Consider the following 16,889-nt stretch of genomic DNA (forward strand, 5'->3'; position numbering starts at 1 on the left):
ACTATCATGTGTTAATGGAGAGAAGAGACCGAACCCCACCTCACTACAACCTCCTGTCAGGGAGTTGTACAAACACCACACAGTACTGAGGTTCTGCAAGCCTTGACGTGCAGGGCGCGTACCCCAACACCTAGAAGGGGACAATTCGATGAGCCGTGGTCAGGGTGTTATTAGGGACACGGAGTTCACCAACAGCGACGCTGCCGAGCTGCCATCTTGAGGCGAGACACCCGCGTCCCTGAGGGAGCGGGACGACGGTGTGAGGCCGGGCAGCGCCGCCGCCATCTTGGGGCGGGACAGCCGCGTCCCTGAGGGAGCGGGACCAGGGGGCGGGGCCGCCGCCATCTTGGGGCGGGACAGCCGCGTCCCTCAGGGAGGAGGGTCGGGCGGCCACATGACGCGGGTCAGCTGAGCGCCGGCGGAAGCAGGGTGCAGGTCGTAGTTGGTGACCATGGCTTCCATCCTGGATGAGTATGAGGACTCGCTGTACCGCTCCGCCTCCGTGCAGCAGAGCCGCGCCGCCGTGGGCATCCCGCACTCTGGTAGGTGGGCGGCGGCGCCCACGCGCTCGTCCGCCCTGCCCGGGCTCCCGCGGCTCTGGGTACAGCCAGGCCCCAGGCTGTACGTCGAGGTCCGCCTCAGTGTCCCGAGGCGGGGCGGCTGGAGGCCTGTGCCCACCGTTAGCCCCTTGGCGTGTGGGGCGTCCCGCTGCGGCTTTTCCCTCAGAGAGGACAGGCCTGGTGGCAGCTCAGTGTTTGGGGCGGGGAGCAGGACGTGTCGGGAGCGTTCCCAGGAAACTCGGTGTGCGGCACAGCATTCAGCTGCGACGTGTTTTCCCATCATCTGGCACGGGAAACGTTTTGACGCAGGGGAGGCTCGGTTTCTGATAAAGCTCAGGGTTGATGCAGGTCATCTGAGCAATACTGAGGTGCTGAGTGGCAGTGGGAGGGCTCCATAAGGCCGTGGTCCCTGTGCCTTGAAGTGGCGTGCAGTGGAAACACGTGCAGGTGGAGTGATGTGCCTTTGTAGTCACAGATGATAACCATGCCTCTCATTTCAGTGCTGTGGTAGTTGTCTAAGGTCAGTTCATCAATTTGCTTCCTTATTTTCTCCTCTGTGAGGATCCAAGCTGTTCCAGTATTCTGACTGTGCACACAAGTGTAACCCTCATGGGCTTATTTTTCCCAACCCAGGGGCAGTTCACCAAAAGCTTCATTTTTTTTTGTTTACAGTGGTTTCCTTAGGCTGACTACAAGATGGCAAGGTTACTGTTGAAGAAGTTTACCAAGAAACCAATCTGTATTGTGATTTAACTTTTCTGCCAAGATCTGTGAAGCTTTGCTGTACTGTGCTATTCAGAGAGGTGTACAATCACTGTAAAGTAACCATGGAACGGCCAGTCAGGTGTTTCTTTCACGTGAGAGAAAGCAAATGAATGGCAGGTTTATTCCATGATAAATTCAAGGTTTATTATTGGGTTCAATAACTGCTCCCCATTAGATGCCACCTCATGTTCTGCTGAGTGTGGCAGGAAAATGTAGGTGACAAGAGGATTCTGTTCTACCTGGCGTGATCATGGTAGTACCAGCTGCTCTACCAAGGTGGCATTTTTGAGTTACAGGTTTGGAAATGCACAGACACATTCTTCCAAGTTTTTTTCCTCATATAGTGTTGTCCACTGATAACCTTTGAGTAAACCAGGTTGTGAGGTTTATGTGTGTAGCAAGAATAGATAAATTATCTCATACTACAATTATTATTGAGTATAAATTCAAAACTCACCTGGATGAGTTCCTGTGTGACCTACTCTAGGTGGTCTTGCTCTGGCAAAGGGGTTGGACTGGATGAGCTTTCCAGGTCCCTTCCAATCCTTAAGCTTCTGTGATTCTGTAAATACATAGTATCTAGCCACAGAGTAATTCTATCTGGACTAGATATGTTCCCTGTGTTAGTTTGAACTTGCAGATTCTTGGCTGCTGCACCACTGTCTCAAGTCATGACACTCTTACAGTTGAGAAATCTGCCAGTTTGCTGACAGTCAATGTTGGCACACAAAGTTTGGGAAACTGCTTAATTGCAAAGGCACAGCCTAATCAAGGTTTTAATTGGTCTTGCTCTGGAAGGGGGGTTGGGCTGGATGATCTTTCAAAGTCCCTTCCAGCCCTTAGGATTCTACCAGGCCAAGGTTTGTTCAGCAAATTGACTTTAGAAAAAAGATGCAAGTAAATAGCTTAACTTCCTGAAAGCACTCCTTAAGGTTAGGGAGGGAACTTTGGAAGATGTTGAAAGTTATTTCTCTGTTTCAGTTAGTTGTTCCCTGTGCTTGTTAAACTTCAGGTGCTGCTTCTCAGAGGTGCAGATAACCAAGCAGTGACTCTGTTGCCAGCCTAAAGTACTGCTCCATTGTAAACTTTGAGTACTGTCATTCCAGCATGAAAAGACCTTAACCCACCAGAACTCATTGGTGTTTCTGAGCTTAGATCTTTGAACAGATGAAAAGCTGTAAGGGAAAATGCAGATTTTCCCAGAAATCAGAGTGGGAAATGCTGCAGCAGAATCTCGCCTGAACAGGAGAGAGACATTGGGGTCAGGACAAAAGAGAAGACTCATGCAAAAGAATGCATGTTATAAAGTAGACATCTCCTTTGTATAGAGAACTGCAAGTTAAAAGAGTTCATCCTTCTGTTGTTAAAATCCTCATGTTAGCAACGATGGTCATACAGTTGTGAAGATTTTAATGGACACAGTCCTGAAGAGTCCAGAATTATGACTGAACAAAAAAAACCCAATAAAAAACCCCCACCCCAACTGTAAACCCCTACCTGTGTTTATTTTTCAAACTGTGGCATTACAGCTCCCTAATCTGAAATGAGGAACATCTGTTTTGCTTAACTGAAAATCAAGGAACACACATTTGTATCAGTGGGTAACGTTTAGGTGTGGATCCATGTGCAAGGAAAAGGTAAAAAGAACGTGCTGAGCAAAAGGCTGCCTGCTTAGACTGTGGTTGCTTTGTCTGTTCATGCATGTGCATCTTTCCTCTAGACCAAGGGTCCTTTAAAGATCCTGCAGCAGGTCTAGTGGTGAGCCAGAGGCAAGGAGAAGGAATGGGTGGAACAGACAGCTAAAGGATTTGCAGTGTTAACAGGCTGCTCTCTGCTGCTACGTTGGGTTTTTCAGCAACAGGACTGAAACTAGTTTTTCAGGATAATTTGGGGGAGATTCTAGGTTCTGAGTGTGCTTCCAGCACTCTGTTTTCTCTGAGATACAATCCTGGGGTTCTTTTTCTTGCAAGTTTACATCTTCCTACTTAAGGCCTCAAATGGCCTTAACTTGCTACAACTCTTTTTAGTTTCAAATCTTCCTGTCCAGGCTAACTGCTGCACGGATGTGCTTGCTTTAGAAATCCTTCACTCTCCTGTGGAGTGGGGCAGAGGACTTAACCTACTGATGGGTCGGTCTGTCTTGCTTTTAAACTCAAGGTGGTGTGGTCAGACTGAGATTCTCTGCCGTCCTCTTTGCCAGAGGGTTACGTAGGGTGTCAGAGGGGCTTATGGACATGAACTGGAACACAAAAAGTTCCCCTTAAACACAAGGAGAAACTTGTTTGGTGTTGAGGCGATGGGAGCCCTGGCCCAGGCTGCCCAGGGAGGGTGTGGAGGCTCCTTCTCAGGAGGTTTCCAAACCCACCTGGACACGTTCCTGTGTGACCTGATGGAGAGGAACCTGCTCTAGCAGAAGCTTGGCCTGGATGAGCTCTGGAGCTCCATTCCAGCCCCCACTGCTCTGTGATTCTGTGTAAGACTTTGTGCGTGGGGGAAATTCAGTTACTGGGAAAACTTGTCTCGTGGGACAGATGTGGGTGAAACTTGGTGATAAAGATCTGTTTGTGCATGCACATATGTTCCAGGATTTGGACAGTGAGTATCATCACCTGGTGTTGGTTTTATAGGAATCCTTCTTATTTTGCAGATCCCTGGCCTATCTGAGCGAGCTCTTTTGTGAGGTTTTTTTGCTTCTTTACAGGAAGACCATAAAGAGTGCTGTCCTCAGGAGTAGAATGGCCTCTGCAAGTCCCATGTTTTTGAGTGCAGAGATCTACCCATCTTCAATGAAAACTAAATCTGTCACACTGCTTCTCTGTGCTGCCACACCGTGTGACAGGTTCTTCCATCTTAAAAGTTTCAGTCTGTTAATGGCTTGCCTATGGCTGGGCTTTTGCCTTTCCCTTATGGAAAGGAATGAGTTTGAAGTGCATCCTGTGCTATGCCCATCTGCACTGAAGGTCAGAAGAGGTTTTTAAAGCAACAGGTTTCAAGTTGTATGTGTTTATGAATGTATTTCTCCAGAAGCATGTCACTTCCCTTAAGTCAGACCTTACTTCTACATTCACTTCCCACCTAGTTCTCCTTCATATGTAGTCACTCAACATATCTTCCTATGGGTGCCACGTATTCCAAGTGGGTTGGGACTAAACTAATTAGCCAAACAGTTAATTAGTCACATAAGCTAACGTGCTGTGGTTGTACACACTCGCATTTTCAGTTCATGGATTTGTCAGCTTTGCTTGATTGGGCTTAAAACGTAACATGTGTCCCATAAGGTGTCTGTGTCTTGTCAAACTTCAGTGCTTTAATGTTAACTGAATTGGGCACTTCTTAGAGTTCAAATGGGATTTCTGAAAGCATCTGGGGATTAACTTAGTCTGGCCTTGGGTTAGTCTGGCCTCATTTTAGGATTTACTGTGGAACTGTAAACCAGTCTGAATGGGTTTTGGCTCAGGAAGCAATTTATGCTAAGACTGGAGCATCGATTCAGCAATCGCCAGGTCTCGGTTATTGTTTTGGCTCTAATAAGTAGTTTGGATGTCTTCCAGCAACAACTGGGAAGTTGCAATTAGGATAGTGTTACGGTTGGTAAAAGAGGATGTTGGTAAAAGCATCTGTGACCTCCAGCTGTGTCCCCTGCAGCAAATAATCCAAAAGACTTCTCTGTGAGGAAGTCTGCTATATGGATACTGAAAAACCCAACCTGGCTTTAAAAATAGGTTTAGCTTGGGAAGAATGGAAGTCAAGTATGGTAGCTCATTCAATTCCAACATGGAATAAGAGAGATATATACTTCAGTTACCTCCACAGCAATGTCTCGGGCAGTTGAGAGTGTCAAACCAGAGCCCTCTTGGTGTCTCCTGTAACACCAGCCATTCTTTCCTGTCTTGAACAAAGAAACCATCAACCAAGGTGAACAAATAGGTTTGTGATTCTACTTGCCTTTTCAGCTTTTTATCCAGTTTATGTGACAGTTCTGTGGCTTCCCTTGAAACTCTGTGTGCTTTCAGATTAGTGCTTGTGACAGGTTTCAGTTCTGTGACAAGACAGTAAATCTATTACTACTTTTCTTTCATAATGTGTACACCTCCGTGAGTGCTGCTGTCTGTTCGTCCTCTGGAGCACACTCCCTTTTCAGTGAAACTCTCAGAGCAGGTGGTGATCCTTTTAGGTTAGATTTAGATACAGTAGGGGGTGGTGGTTGTGGGATTTTGTCTTGTTTTGAAGTGTTCGTTTTCTTTCTCCAGGATACGTGAATGCTCGACTGGAGAAGGAAACACCAATATTCAACAAGCAAAGGATTGATTTTGCTCCTCCAGAGAAAATTAACAGCTTAGTGGTCTCCTCTAACCAGCTTTGTATGAGCCTTGGCAAAGACACCCTTCTCAGGTAATGCTGCCAGAGACCTGAAGCTATTGCTTGTTTTCCTCTGCCTTTTTTTTCCTTTTTGAAGTTGTTAGGGAGCTTACAAACTGGATAAGAAGCCAAAATGGCAAACAGTAAGCAATTACACCTATGTGAACTTCTGTTGGAAGCATGCTTTCATGGTTTGTCTTTGCAGGATTGATCTTGGGAAGCCAGATGAACCCAATCAGGTAGAGCTGGGACGCAAAGATGAAGCCAGAGTCTACAAGATGTTTTTGGACCACACAGGTGAGGCAATGGACTTGTGTATATTTACAGACAGTGGTTGGCAACTGAATGTAACAAGCACTGGTGAAGGAATTTTCTTTCTGTCCTATAAACAAGGAGAGCAGGTGATTCTTCTGTGAGCAGGACTCCATTGCCCATGGGCCCTGCCCTACCGATTTGGCCCTGTGCTATTAGAAAAACACTGCCTTGTTGTGTATGTGCTGTTCCTTTGAACTCTCTGAAATGAACACATGCAATTGGGCTGTTCTCAGCAAGGCTGCTAAACCCAAGAAAAGCAAAGCCTAGCAGTCACCCTGTGTTTGTAGGAGAACTTTAAAAAAGACTAAAACATCTGCAGGTCGCCGTAGCCTTGGCTGGTTTGAGAAAAACACCAAACCAAAAGTTTGGGAAGAGATGCTCATATCTGTCACCAGCTCCCAGGGACGGGAGAGGACTCTGGGAACTGTTTGTCCTTAGAAGGAGTATTGAAACAGAAGAATGCCTTCTTGCTGAAGCATCTGGGACTAGCGATTTAAGTTTGCAATGTGTGGACTTCCATCCATGCCGATCCAGGCTGGAAATCCCCCACATGCCTATGAATGACTGGGAAAGTCTTGGATTACGTTATATTGATAAATGGAAGTTTATTAAATATGAGAATTAGAAGCCTTGGGAATTTGACTTGCTTAGGCACAGCCTTAATTTGTTCTCTCCTCCTCCTTCCCGTTTCCCTCTCGTGGCAGGCTCTCACCTCCTGATTGCTCTGAACACCAGCGAATGCCTTTACCTGAACAGGAGCATCCAGAAAGTGCGAGCTCTCTCCCGCTGGAAAGGCCACTTGATTGAAAGTGTGGGCTGGAACAAATTTCTTGGTTCAGAGACCAACACTGGGCCTGTCCTAGTGGGGACAGCCCAGGGGCAGATCTACGAGGCCGAAATCTCGGTCAGCGAGGGAAGCCTCTTCAGCACTAATCCCGACCAGTACTTCCGACAGGTCTACACTCTGGAGGAGGAATCGGGACCTGCCCCGGTCTGCTGCTTGGAAATCGAGAGAGGGATAGAAGGGAAGTTCTTTATTATAGCCACCACTCGAAAGAGACTCTTCCAGTTTGTTGGCAAAGTGCCTGAAGGGACAGAGCAGCAAGGCTTCAGCTCCATATTTGCTCTGCACGCTGACCATCTGCCCAGCTTCCGGGAGTTTCCGGCTAACCTTGGTTTCAGTGAGATAGCCTTTTACACCCCAAAGCTACGCTCCAGCCCACGCTCCTTTGCCTGGATGATGGGCAATGGTGTTTTATATGGTACCCTGGACTACAGCCGTCCCGATTCCATTCTGAGTGATGAACGAGTCTGGGTTTATCCTTCTGATATTGACATAACTGTGAACAAGCCAATATCCATTGTACTCACCCAGTTCCACTTCCTCTTGTTGCTGCCTGATCGAGTGAAGGCCGTTTGCACGCTGAACGGGCAGGTTGTTTTTCAAGATCTGTTTCTGGAGAAGTTTGGCTTACTGACACGCATGATCAAAGATCCCACAGTCCAGCAGATATGGATCCACACCGAGAAAGTCGTGTTCCGCTACCACGTCCAGCGGGAGTCCAGAGATGTGTGGAAGATGTATATGAACATGAACAAATTTGATTTAGCCAAAGAGTACTGTAAAGACCGCCCCGAGTGCCTCGATATTGTGCTGGCAAAAGAGGCAGAGCACTGCTTCCAAAATAAGAGGTACCTAGAGAGTGCCAAATGTTACGCGCTGACCCAGAACTACTTTGAGGAGATTGCCCTTAAGTTCATTGAAGCCAAGCAAGAAGAAGCCCTGATGGAGTTTCTGATTAAGAAGCTGAGTAACCTCAAGCCTTCTGAGAAGACCCAGACCACTCTGCTGACCACGTGGCTGACGGAGCTGTACCTGAACTGGTTGGGTATACTGGAAGGAGATCCCACGCAGCGCAATCTCTATTTGGATACGCGGGAGAAGTTTCGCACTTTCCTCAGCAGCCCAAGGAACAAAGACTGTCTGTTTAACAACAGGGCATCTATTTATGAGCTGCTGGCAAGCCACGGGGACACAGAGCACATGGTCTACTTTGCAGTCATCATGCAGGACTACGAGCGTGTAATAGCTCACCACTGCCAACACGATGAGTACGATGAGGCCCTAAACGTGCTGTCCAGGCACAGAGATGAGAAGCTGTTCTACAAGTTCTCTCCAGTCCTCATCCAGCATATTCCCAAGAAGGTAGTTGATGCTTGGATTTCAATGGGCTCTAGACTGGATGCCAGGAACCTCATTCCAGCCCTTGTCAACTACAGCCAGAGTGCCAGCACCCAGCAGATCAATGAAGCCATTAGGTATATGGAATTCTGTGTCTATCACTTGGAGGAAACCCAGCAAGCCATTCACAACTACCTGTTGTCTCTTTATGCTTTGTGTCGGCCGGACTCGCTCCTGTCATACCTGGAGCAAGCAGGAACCAACCCAAACAGGATCCACTATGACCTGAAGTACGCGCTGCGCCTGTGCGCAGAGCACGGGCACCACCGCGCCTGTGTCCATATTTACAAAGTGATGGAGTTGTATGAGGAGGCTGTGGATCTTGCCTTACAGGTATGTGTGTGGCTGTGCGTGTGTGCTGTGGTATGAGAGTTGGGCAGAGAGGAACCTCCTGAGGTTCAACAAGGGCAAGGGCAGAGTCCTGCACCTGGGGAGGAACAACCCCCTGCAGCAGCACAGGCTGGGGGTGACCTGCTGGAGAGCAGCTCCAGGAGAGGGACCTGGGAGTGCTGGGTGATAACAAACTAACCATGAGCCAGCAACGTGCCCTCATGGGCAAGAAGCCAATGGCAGCCTGGGGGGCATCAAGGAGAGTGTGGGCAGGAAGTGGAGATTCTGCTCCCCCTCTCCTCTGCCCTGGTGAGGCCTCACCTGGAGTACTCTGTCCAGTTCTGGGCTCCCCAGCTCAAGAGGGACAGGGAAGTGCTGGAGAGAGGCCAGTGCAGGGCCACCAAGATGATCAGGGGACTGGAGCTTCTTCCTTATGAGGAAAGGCTGTGGGATCGGTCTGTAGCTCTTCAGCCTGGAGAAGAGGAGACTGAAGGGGAAATATCATTAACACTGACCAGTATTTAAAAGGTGAATGACAGCAGGATGTGGCGGCACTTTTTTTCTGTTGTCTCCAACAGAAAAACGGGACAAGGGGTAATGGAAGTGAGCTGGAACACAAAAAGTTCCAGTTAAACACAAGGAGAAACTTCTTTGGTGTTGAGATTAGGGAGCCCTGGCCCAGGCTGCCCAGGGAGGGTGTGGAGGCTTCTTCTCTGGAGGTTCCTAAACTCACCTGGATGCATTCCTGTGTGACCTGATGGAGGGGAACCTGCTCTAGCAGGGGCTTGGGCTGAATGAACTCTAGAGCTCCCTTCCAACCACCACCATTCTGTGACCATTCTGTGATATGTAGGGAGGGAGCTTGTTCAAGCTGTCTTGAACAGATGAGCATTGAGGGGAACCTTATGGTGGCAGACTCATTGTTACAGGAGTTGTGCAGCTGAATCTGGGAGGGAAGACCTGTCTCTGTGAAGACCCATCTCTTAACACACTCCTGTGCATTCGTGGTTGTTTTAATTGACAGCTGACTGTGAGAAGGCACAATTGAGGGTAGGGGCATGGAAAGTACAAGGAGGAGAATCCTCTGTCTTAAGCTCAGTCTCTAACATAAAATACCTTTAACATCTGCATTTATGCAAGACTTGGACAGCTATTGTTCAGGATTTTAATTGCTTCCTATTCCCAGCTGTGATGATTATCACAGAAGAATGCTTTTGTCAGCTTAGTCTGACCTTAGGGAGATGTTGGAGGCTTTTTTTTCCGTTGGCATGGTGAGATCTTTGCTGAAATGTGTGGCCAGCAAGGACACTTGTAACGTGGATTTGCCCTTATAATGCTGGGTGGTGATGTTCTCCGCTGGATAGTGAGAAAACCTTCATGGGAGGAATTCTGGCAGAGAGGAGAGGTGTTTGACGTGTAAACCAGGAGCAGGCCAGCAGGCAGTGAGACAGAAACATAAGTTCTCTATTCATGCCCTTTGTAACGGACAGCAGGCTTTGAAGTTGACTGGTGTATAAACAAAGAGGGAAGCTTAACTCAGTTTCCTTGTTTGCCCAACTTCTAGGTGGATGTTGATCTTGCCAAGTCCTGTGCAGATCTCCCTGAAGATGATGAGGAACTGCGGAAGAAGCTCTGGTTGAAGATCGCTCGCCATGTCGTTCAGGAGGAGAAAGATGTGAAGAAGGCAATGGCCTGCCTCTCCAGCTGTGCCCTGCTGAAGATCGAAGACGTCCTGCCGTTCTTTCCAGACTTTGTCACTATTGACCATTTCAAGGAGGCCATTTGTAACTCCCTGGAAGACTACAACAAGCATATTGAGGAGCTGAAAAGGGAGATGGAAGAGGCCACACAGAGTGCCAAGAGAATCCGAGAGGACATCCAGGAAATGAGAAATAAATATGGCTCTGTGGAGCCTCAGGAAAAATGTGCTGCTTGTGACTTTCCACTTCTAAACCGCCCTTTTTACCTTTTCTTGTGTGGTCACATGTTTCACTATGACTGTCTCCTCCAAGCAGTTTTCCCAAACCTTCCTGCCTATAAGCAGGCAAAACTTGAAGACCTTCAGAAGAAGCTGGCAGCTACTGGCCAGCCTTCCAAGAGCCACCATCGCACCAAGGACGCAGATACCATCAGCCTGGGCAAGGGGCAGCAGAGCCGGGAGCAGATCAAAGCTGACATTGATGACATTGTGGCAGCCGAGTGCGTGTACTGTGGGGAGCTGATGATCCGCTCCATTGACAAACCTTTTATTGATCCCCAGAAGTATGAAGAGGAGATGCAAAGCTGGCTGTAGTTTTCCCTCACATCTTCAACTGTCAGTGCACCAGCGTGGTTCTGTTCACGACTTGAGAAGCTTCTGTGGTGGGAGCATAACCTCTAGAAGCAGGAACAGAGTGGCTTCTGTGGAACTCATAAAGAGCAGTAGGGTTTTGTTATCTGGGTTATAGTGAAGTACTCTTGAAAATGGGGAGATAGAGCTATGGCTGTCTAAGGACTTGAACAACAGTTAGAGCTAACCTACTGGAATATATTTCACAGGTCTTCACTGCTTGCAGTTCTGAGGTTCTCAGTGTGAAGCTAATGGGGTGCCTTGTTGTCCAGGAAGGATTGAGTACAGCCTTATGATGTGTCTTCCCTGTTGTGTGATACTTGTTTTGGTGAAGACAAGCTTAAAGAGAGAGATAGTGAAGAACACTAAGCAGTGCAGTCTTAATTCATCACTTTCAAAGCTAGAATTGCCTTCTGTTTCCATTTTTGCTGAGTCTGTACCCACATACATGGAAAGAACAGGAAAGGACAAATGCTGGTGCATATGTGTTTTGTAAACATCATGCTACACATGCTCTACGTGTTTCTACACAGTGTAATATAAAAGTGTGCATAATTCTCAAGCAGGAGTATCTCATAATACACTTCAGTCATTTGCCTGCAATTCAAGGTGTGTAATTCTCTTTCCCACAAGCTTTATGGATAAGCCCATATGTTTGAATTATCTCTTGCTGTTGTTTCTGGCTATACTTCCTTTCTTCCCTCTCTCTATCCTAATTCTACTGTGACTGTCTTTGTGTTGTGTGTCTGGGTTTTGTCATTGCCCCAAACCAAAACTGGTATGTCCACTAAGGCTTGAACTGAGAACTCTGCAAACAGGAGCACAGCCTGTTTGTGTTGTCCTGCTGTGCTGCTCTTCAAGCTACACTTGAGCACCAGACTACAGATCTGGTTATAGGTTCCCTCAAGGGTCAACTACAGAAGAATTCTGTTGGGGTGAAATTTGGTTTGCCATTTGAAGCCAGTACCTTGGGAGCAGGCAGTCTTCAGTATTTGATACTTCCTGGAAGTGGCTGCAGGTCAATGTTCCTGTCTATTGCTCTGGCTTGGAAAATTCTTCCCAAAAGGTGACAATTGCAGTTAAGGGATCAAAACATTTTCTTGAGTGATTTAGCAAAGGTTCCTTCTTTTATTTTTGAAGAAACTAAATGTTAATACAGTTCTCGTGTTCGGGGCTGCATCCCAAAGGTGGTAATTGACAGAAGACTGGAAGGATCTAAAGGAAAAAATACAGGGTTTGTAATTAAGGCAATAGAAAATACTGTCTCCTGAAAAACATCTTCAGTTCTCTCATGTGAATGGATGTGCTTATCCAGAGGATCTGCCAGTCATCCTGTTCATAGGGTTGTAGGAATGGGTCTGCCTGTTACTGAAAGGGAATATAAACTTGATTCCTCAAGGAGCTGACCTAAGAGTTTTGATAACCATTCAGAGCTCCAGAACATCCCTGCTTTTGTTGGCAGCTTAAGCAGGGAATGAGGGAAGGGATTGTATCTGTGTAAAATGACATGAGTGATAAAAAGCAGAGCTGACAGTAGGAAGACCTGAGGTTTTGGAATCCTCTTTTCATTGTTAGAGCAGTGGGATAGACAGTCTCATTCCTACCTGGTAGTGGTTGTTGCTGGTTTATCCAAACCCCCTGTTTCACTAGTTCTGTTAGGCTATGGTCCAGAAACCTGTAGTTTTCCTTGGCTCTGGAGATCCTTTTGCTTGAAGTAAGTTAATGAGTCTGTCAGAAGAATTTGTGATGAGAACTAAATGTGATGTCTTTTGAAGTTCAACATGAAACCTGTTATAACTGGCCACTCCTGAATCATCATCTGTTCATGGAAGCAGGCTGATATGTAAGGTTGTACATGTCGCTGTAAAGCAAGCCCCCAAGACAGTTTCTGTTCAAAGACCAGTGGCTGTTTTTCTGCCCTGTAGCAGAAACATGAGTAGCAGCTCATCCTGATGCAGGGAGTAATTTCAAGTTCTTTATTTTCTTTGAGGTGTGCTTAATGCTTGTACCATCTCTTTCCTTTTGGGTTTTTATGGAATGCTTTCCTGGTATGTGAGAAGTATTGCAGTACTCCATTCTTGTCCTGTTAGTCCTGTTAGAGCAGCTCCATCCCTGTTTCTGTTGTGCTCTGAAGATGAGCAATATTTACTTCTAGACCATTCCAGGAAGATCTACTCATGCATAATATGGGAAGAAATGTGTGACTGTGGCAACCAAGGCATAGCAACTAAATAAAACCCCTCAAGTCTTTGCCTGACATGGGGTGGTGGTAGAAGGCACCTCAAGATCCACTAATTGCAGTCTAAGGTATTAACATGTCTCAGTTCATTAGAACTAGATTGGAGGGTTTTTTAATGCCTAGAATGCAACATTCTCTGAGGGCTGTAGGCTTCTGCACCACATACAGATATCACATTGTTAACTGAAAAGTCTTTAGGTCATTCTGTGTTAAGGCTGTGGAGAGTGTCAATATCTGCAAAGACTCCAGCAAATAAAGCTCTCTTTTGACCTTTCTTTACATGTTTCAGTAACCACTCACCCATGCTTCTTGGCAATTTTACGATGTCACTTGGTAAAAAGGTTACAGGTAGGTTTTTTGGGGGGATGGAGGGAAGTGACCTGCTTACTATTCCCCCATAAATCGAATCTGCAAGATCTCTTCCTCTTTGCTTTCAGAATACCAATTTTTCTCCTTGTAATTTCAGCACAGTTACATTTTAGAAATCAGACCTTTTGTATGGTTTTTGTTTTTAGCTGTGAATGAACTGTCTCAGCTGTTGCAAATGGTGTAGCTTTGGGCTTTGTCCATGTGGATAACCAATTAGTTTAATGCAGCTACAGAACAGCATCACCAAAAGAGTGGGTGGGAGCCCCAGCCCTGTGTAACCTGAATAAATATCTGTAGCCAGATTTACCTTGAAGAAATTGAGTTATACAGGCAACACACTTGTGGCTACCACCTGGGCCTCAAGCAAGGGATTGGGGACACGCAGGTTCGTGTATGTTATGGAAGAGTCGGTAGAGAGTTTTGAATGCACTTGCTATTGGTCTCTGTGTTTGGAAGCAGCTAACTGAAACGCCGAGAGCTGTGTGATTTCTCTCCTTTCTGAAAGGAAATGACTGGGTTTAGGAAGGCAGATTCGTAAGAAGCCACTAGATGTCACTGCTGCCCACTGCAATCCGGAGGTTTGCTGCGGAGAAGCTGGTGCTGTTCTGTGGCTCGCTGGGGGTGGAGTCAGACCTGGAACGTAGTGGTTGGAGGCAAAGATGCTGAAAAAAATGTCTCTACCTAAAAGGCGATTTCAGTTCACAGAGCACCGTTTTTCATGTTTTGAATATCAAAAGCTGCATTTACTCTGTTAACAAGTCCTTTTTTGTTTAAATGCATTCCAGTGTAAGTTCCTACAGACCTAAGGGATTTAGTCAACTGCAGGGGGATCATCCCTGCGTTTGGACTTGCAATATCTGGTGGCTTTGGGTGTGAGCATTTTTACTGCTGCCTCTTCACTCTATCCAACAGCAGAGGTGCTGGAAGTAAGTGTGAGCCAGCTCTTCAGTTGCCCAAGTTGACATCTGGTGCAGTGTGACAAGCACCAGTAAAGCTGGGTTTGTAACATGATGTGGGACACTGACTTACAAAAAACAACAGAAGTTAGTGTGCCTCTGCCCCCGAGTTGTGGGGGTCATGATCCCAGTAAAAGGGGCAAGTGGGAGTAAGAACATCTTGTACTTCATCAAAATCAGATGTTGTAGTTTGACGCAGACTGTAGTCATGTATTAGCATGTAGTTCTTGGAATAACCAGTTCCCATTCACTGCTGCCTTATCTCTGTCAGAGTATAGGCTGTGTCTACAAGTGCAAACATTTAGCTTCTAGTGGGAGTTGATGGGAAGTCTGTTTTCCTTGCATGGTTTCATCCAACAGCCCTGTAGTGAGCAGTGTGAAGACAGGCTGTGAGCGAGCCTCTTCCTTGCCACAAGTGTGCTGAGCTGAAAGGTCACAGTTCACACAGACAAGACTTAGGGAATTTCTAATTTTGAAAAAACCTTATTTCCTTTGGAATGGCAACTTTGGTAAAATTGAAGAGCTTAGGACTTGAAAATGGAACATTACAGGAGTACCTTAAATTTGCAGTGTGTTGGGTATGGGTTCAGCTCTTAAACTACCTTTCTGATCATGCCCAGTCCAGTCTGGGTATAACCCTCTAGGGTTTGAGCTTCTTGCTGAGACTCTAGATGCTACCTCCTCAACTCACTGTTTGGGGTTTTTCACTCCCAGGTCTCATGAAAGGCATTGGGCTACCTAACTGGGGTATGAGCTTTAAGGCAACTTGGCCTGCAGCTGCTTTCAGGTGGAAGGAGGAAAAAAGATGAAATAAACTTGTTATGTCTGCCTGATGAAACTGGTTGGGATGGGCAGAAAGGGGCTGAGGTGTTTTCTCTCTGCAATGGCCAGAGGTATTGGAGACAGCTTGTCTGAGTAAGACTGGTCGTGTAGGAACCAGTAAACAACAGGAGCACAGCAGGGTTACAAGTACAGCTACAACTGACCCTAGAGACTCTCTCTGTCATGGTGGGGGCAGCTCAGCAGGGGACAGTTTGCAATTTGCAACAAGTTAGTATTGGGCTCAGACTTGCTGGAGTGCTTCACTGCCTGTATGATGATGGCTGTAGAGCTGTTTGAATTCAACACTTGAGCTGCTTGACTGGTGTGGGAAATAAGTACAACTATGTGTCTGTACAACATCAGGCTGCCTCGCTGCACAGAGGCTTCCATCATACACTTCCAAACACCACATAAATACCCTTGTTCTAGAAAGGGATGGACTGGTTTTGTAGGTGTTTGTTTTATAGGTGTTTGGCAGGAATTTTGGCATTTCCCTACTTTTGCAGAGGTTCATCTATTCCTGCTGTGTTGGCTGTAGACTGGGTTGTCTTCAGAAGCTACGTCTTCAAACATAGCTTGTTTGCTTTAGCTGTAACAGAGAATGCTCCTGACAGAGAAGTGTTCAGGAGAAGCTGAACCACAGCCTAGCCCTCACTTTGTGCTCCATATCAAATGATTCATTGTGTGTAGGTGGTGGTTTATATGAAAAGGACTGAATGACTGGTTTGGTGTCCAAAAGCAGGTATTCTCCACTTTGTGCAGTTGGAATCCAAGTGCTGGTCCCTTGGCATGGCACACTTGGAGGCTGCTGGACTCCACTTAAGCAGACATCTGTGTTTTCCAATTGGTCAGTTTTCCATCAGTCTTTTTTTTTCATCTCTACATGTAAATACTGACTAGATTTTCTAATAAATAAATGATTACTGTGGTCTAACTTTATAAAAATGTTGCTCTTATCAATAGATTCTCTTTTATTTTCCCATATTTGTTAAAAACAAGGTGCACAGTGGGGTTCAGCTCAGAGTAGATCTGGTGTGTTTTACCTCTAATTTTCCAGACTCTCTTCCTCTCTTTGCACACAAGGGTGTGTATATTGAATTATAAGTGTCACAGACAAAGAGGAACATGAAGGCTTCTGTGTTAGTTCTTCAGGACTTTTCTCTACAGAGTGTACATGACAAGTATTAGCAGCTGCTCTGGCTGTTTTTGACGGTTGCTGCGTGTTTTTTCACCACCTGAACAAAATCCTTACTCTCTGGTAAGGGCCTTTGAAGGTACAGATAGCCAAAAATTGTTAGTCTTTAGCTGGTTGTCATGATTCTAGCAAAATAGCTGTTGTCCAGTTTTATTCATAGTAGCTATCAAGATAACAGTGTACATATAGCTGACTTAAAAGAATATCCCACATGTAGCTGAACCATCTGCTGCCATTGTTGATAACAGGGCCATAAACTTAAATCAGCTCATGCTGTTTGAAAGAACTGAGCAAAATGTCACTGAGGAGGTTGGGAGGAAACTGAGAGTTGAGGTTTACCCCTCCTGGATGGCCCAATTCTTTGTTTAATACTTGCCTGTATGACACAGCATGACTGTCTTGGAGTGA

The 16,889-nt window shown here is 46.3% G+C and overlaps 1 protein-coding gene across 4 annotated transcripts; it reads left to right on the forward strand.

The window, feature by feature from the left end:
• The first annotated feature begins 359 nt into the window (after positions 1 to 359).
• VPS18 (VPS18 core subunit of CORVET and HOPS complexes) lies at positions 360 to 13,413 on the forward strand. Of its 4 annotated transcripts, XM_061998274.1 has the most exons (7): positions 454 to 542; positions 4,027 to 4,285; positions 5,127 to 5,252; positions 5,576 to 5,717; positions 5,890 to 5,981; positions 6,704 to 8,574; positions 10,136 to 13,413. In XM_061998274.1, exons 4-7 carry the CDS (start codon positions 5,689 to 5,691, stop codon positions 10,862 to 10,864), a joined length of 2,721 nt encoding a protein of 906 aa, XP_061854258.1. In that variant the 5' UTR covers positions 454 to 542; positions 4,027 to 4,285; positions 5,127 to 5,252; positions 5,576 to 5,688; the 3' UTR covers positions 10,865 to 13,413. The 4 variants fall into 4 exon arrangements, with proteins under 4 accessions (XP_061854256.1, XP_061854258.1, XP_061854257.1 ...); XM_061998273.1 differs by lacking the exon at positions 5,127 to 5,252; XM_061998272.1 differs by lacking the exons at positions 4,027 to 4,285; positions 5,127 to 5,252 and having other exon boundaries at positions 360 to 542.
• Positions 13,414 to 16,889: the final 3,476 nt, after the last annotated feature.

Source organism: Colius striatus, chromosome 6, assembly GCF_028858725.1.
Source record: "Colius striatus isolate bColStr4 chromosome 6, bColStr4.1.hap1, whole genome shotgun sequence".
NCBI lineage: Eukaryota > Metazoa > Chordata > Aves > Coliiformes > Coliidae > Colius > Colius striatus.

Bases quoted from the DNA above. Each gene is read 5' to 3' on its own strand.
- VPS18 (XM_061998272.1), top strand. From the start codon at position 452: ATGGCTTCCATCCTGGATGAGTATGAGGACTCGCTGTACCGCTCCGCC. The intron at 5,718-5,889 runs GTAATGCTGCCA...TTGTCTTTGCAG, and splicing joins GGCAAAGACACCCTTCTCAG to GATTGATCTTGGGAAGCCAG. The intron at 8,575-10,135 runs GTATGTGTGTGG...CCCAACTTCTAG, and splicing joins CTGTGGATCTTGCCTTACAG to GTGGATGTTGATCTTGCCAA.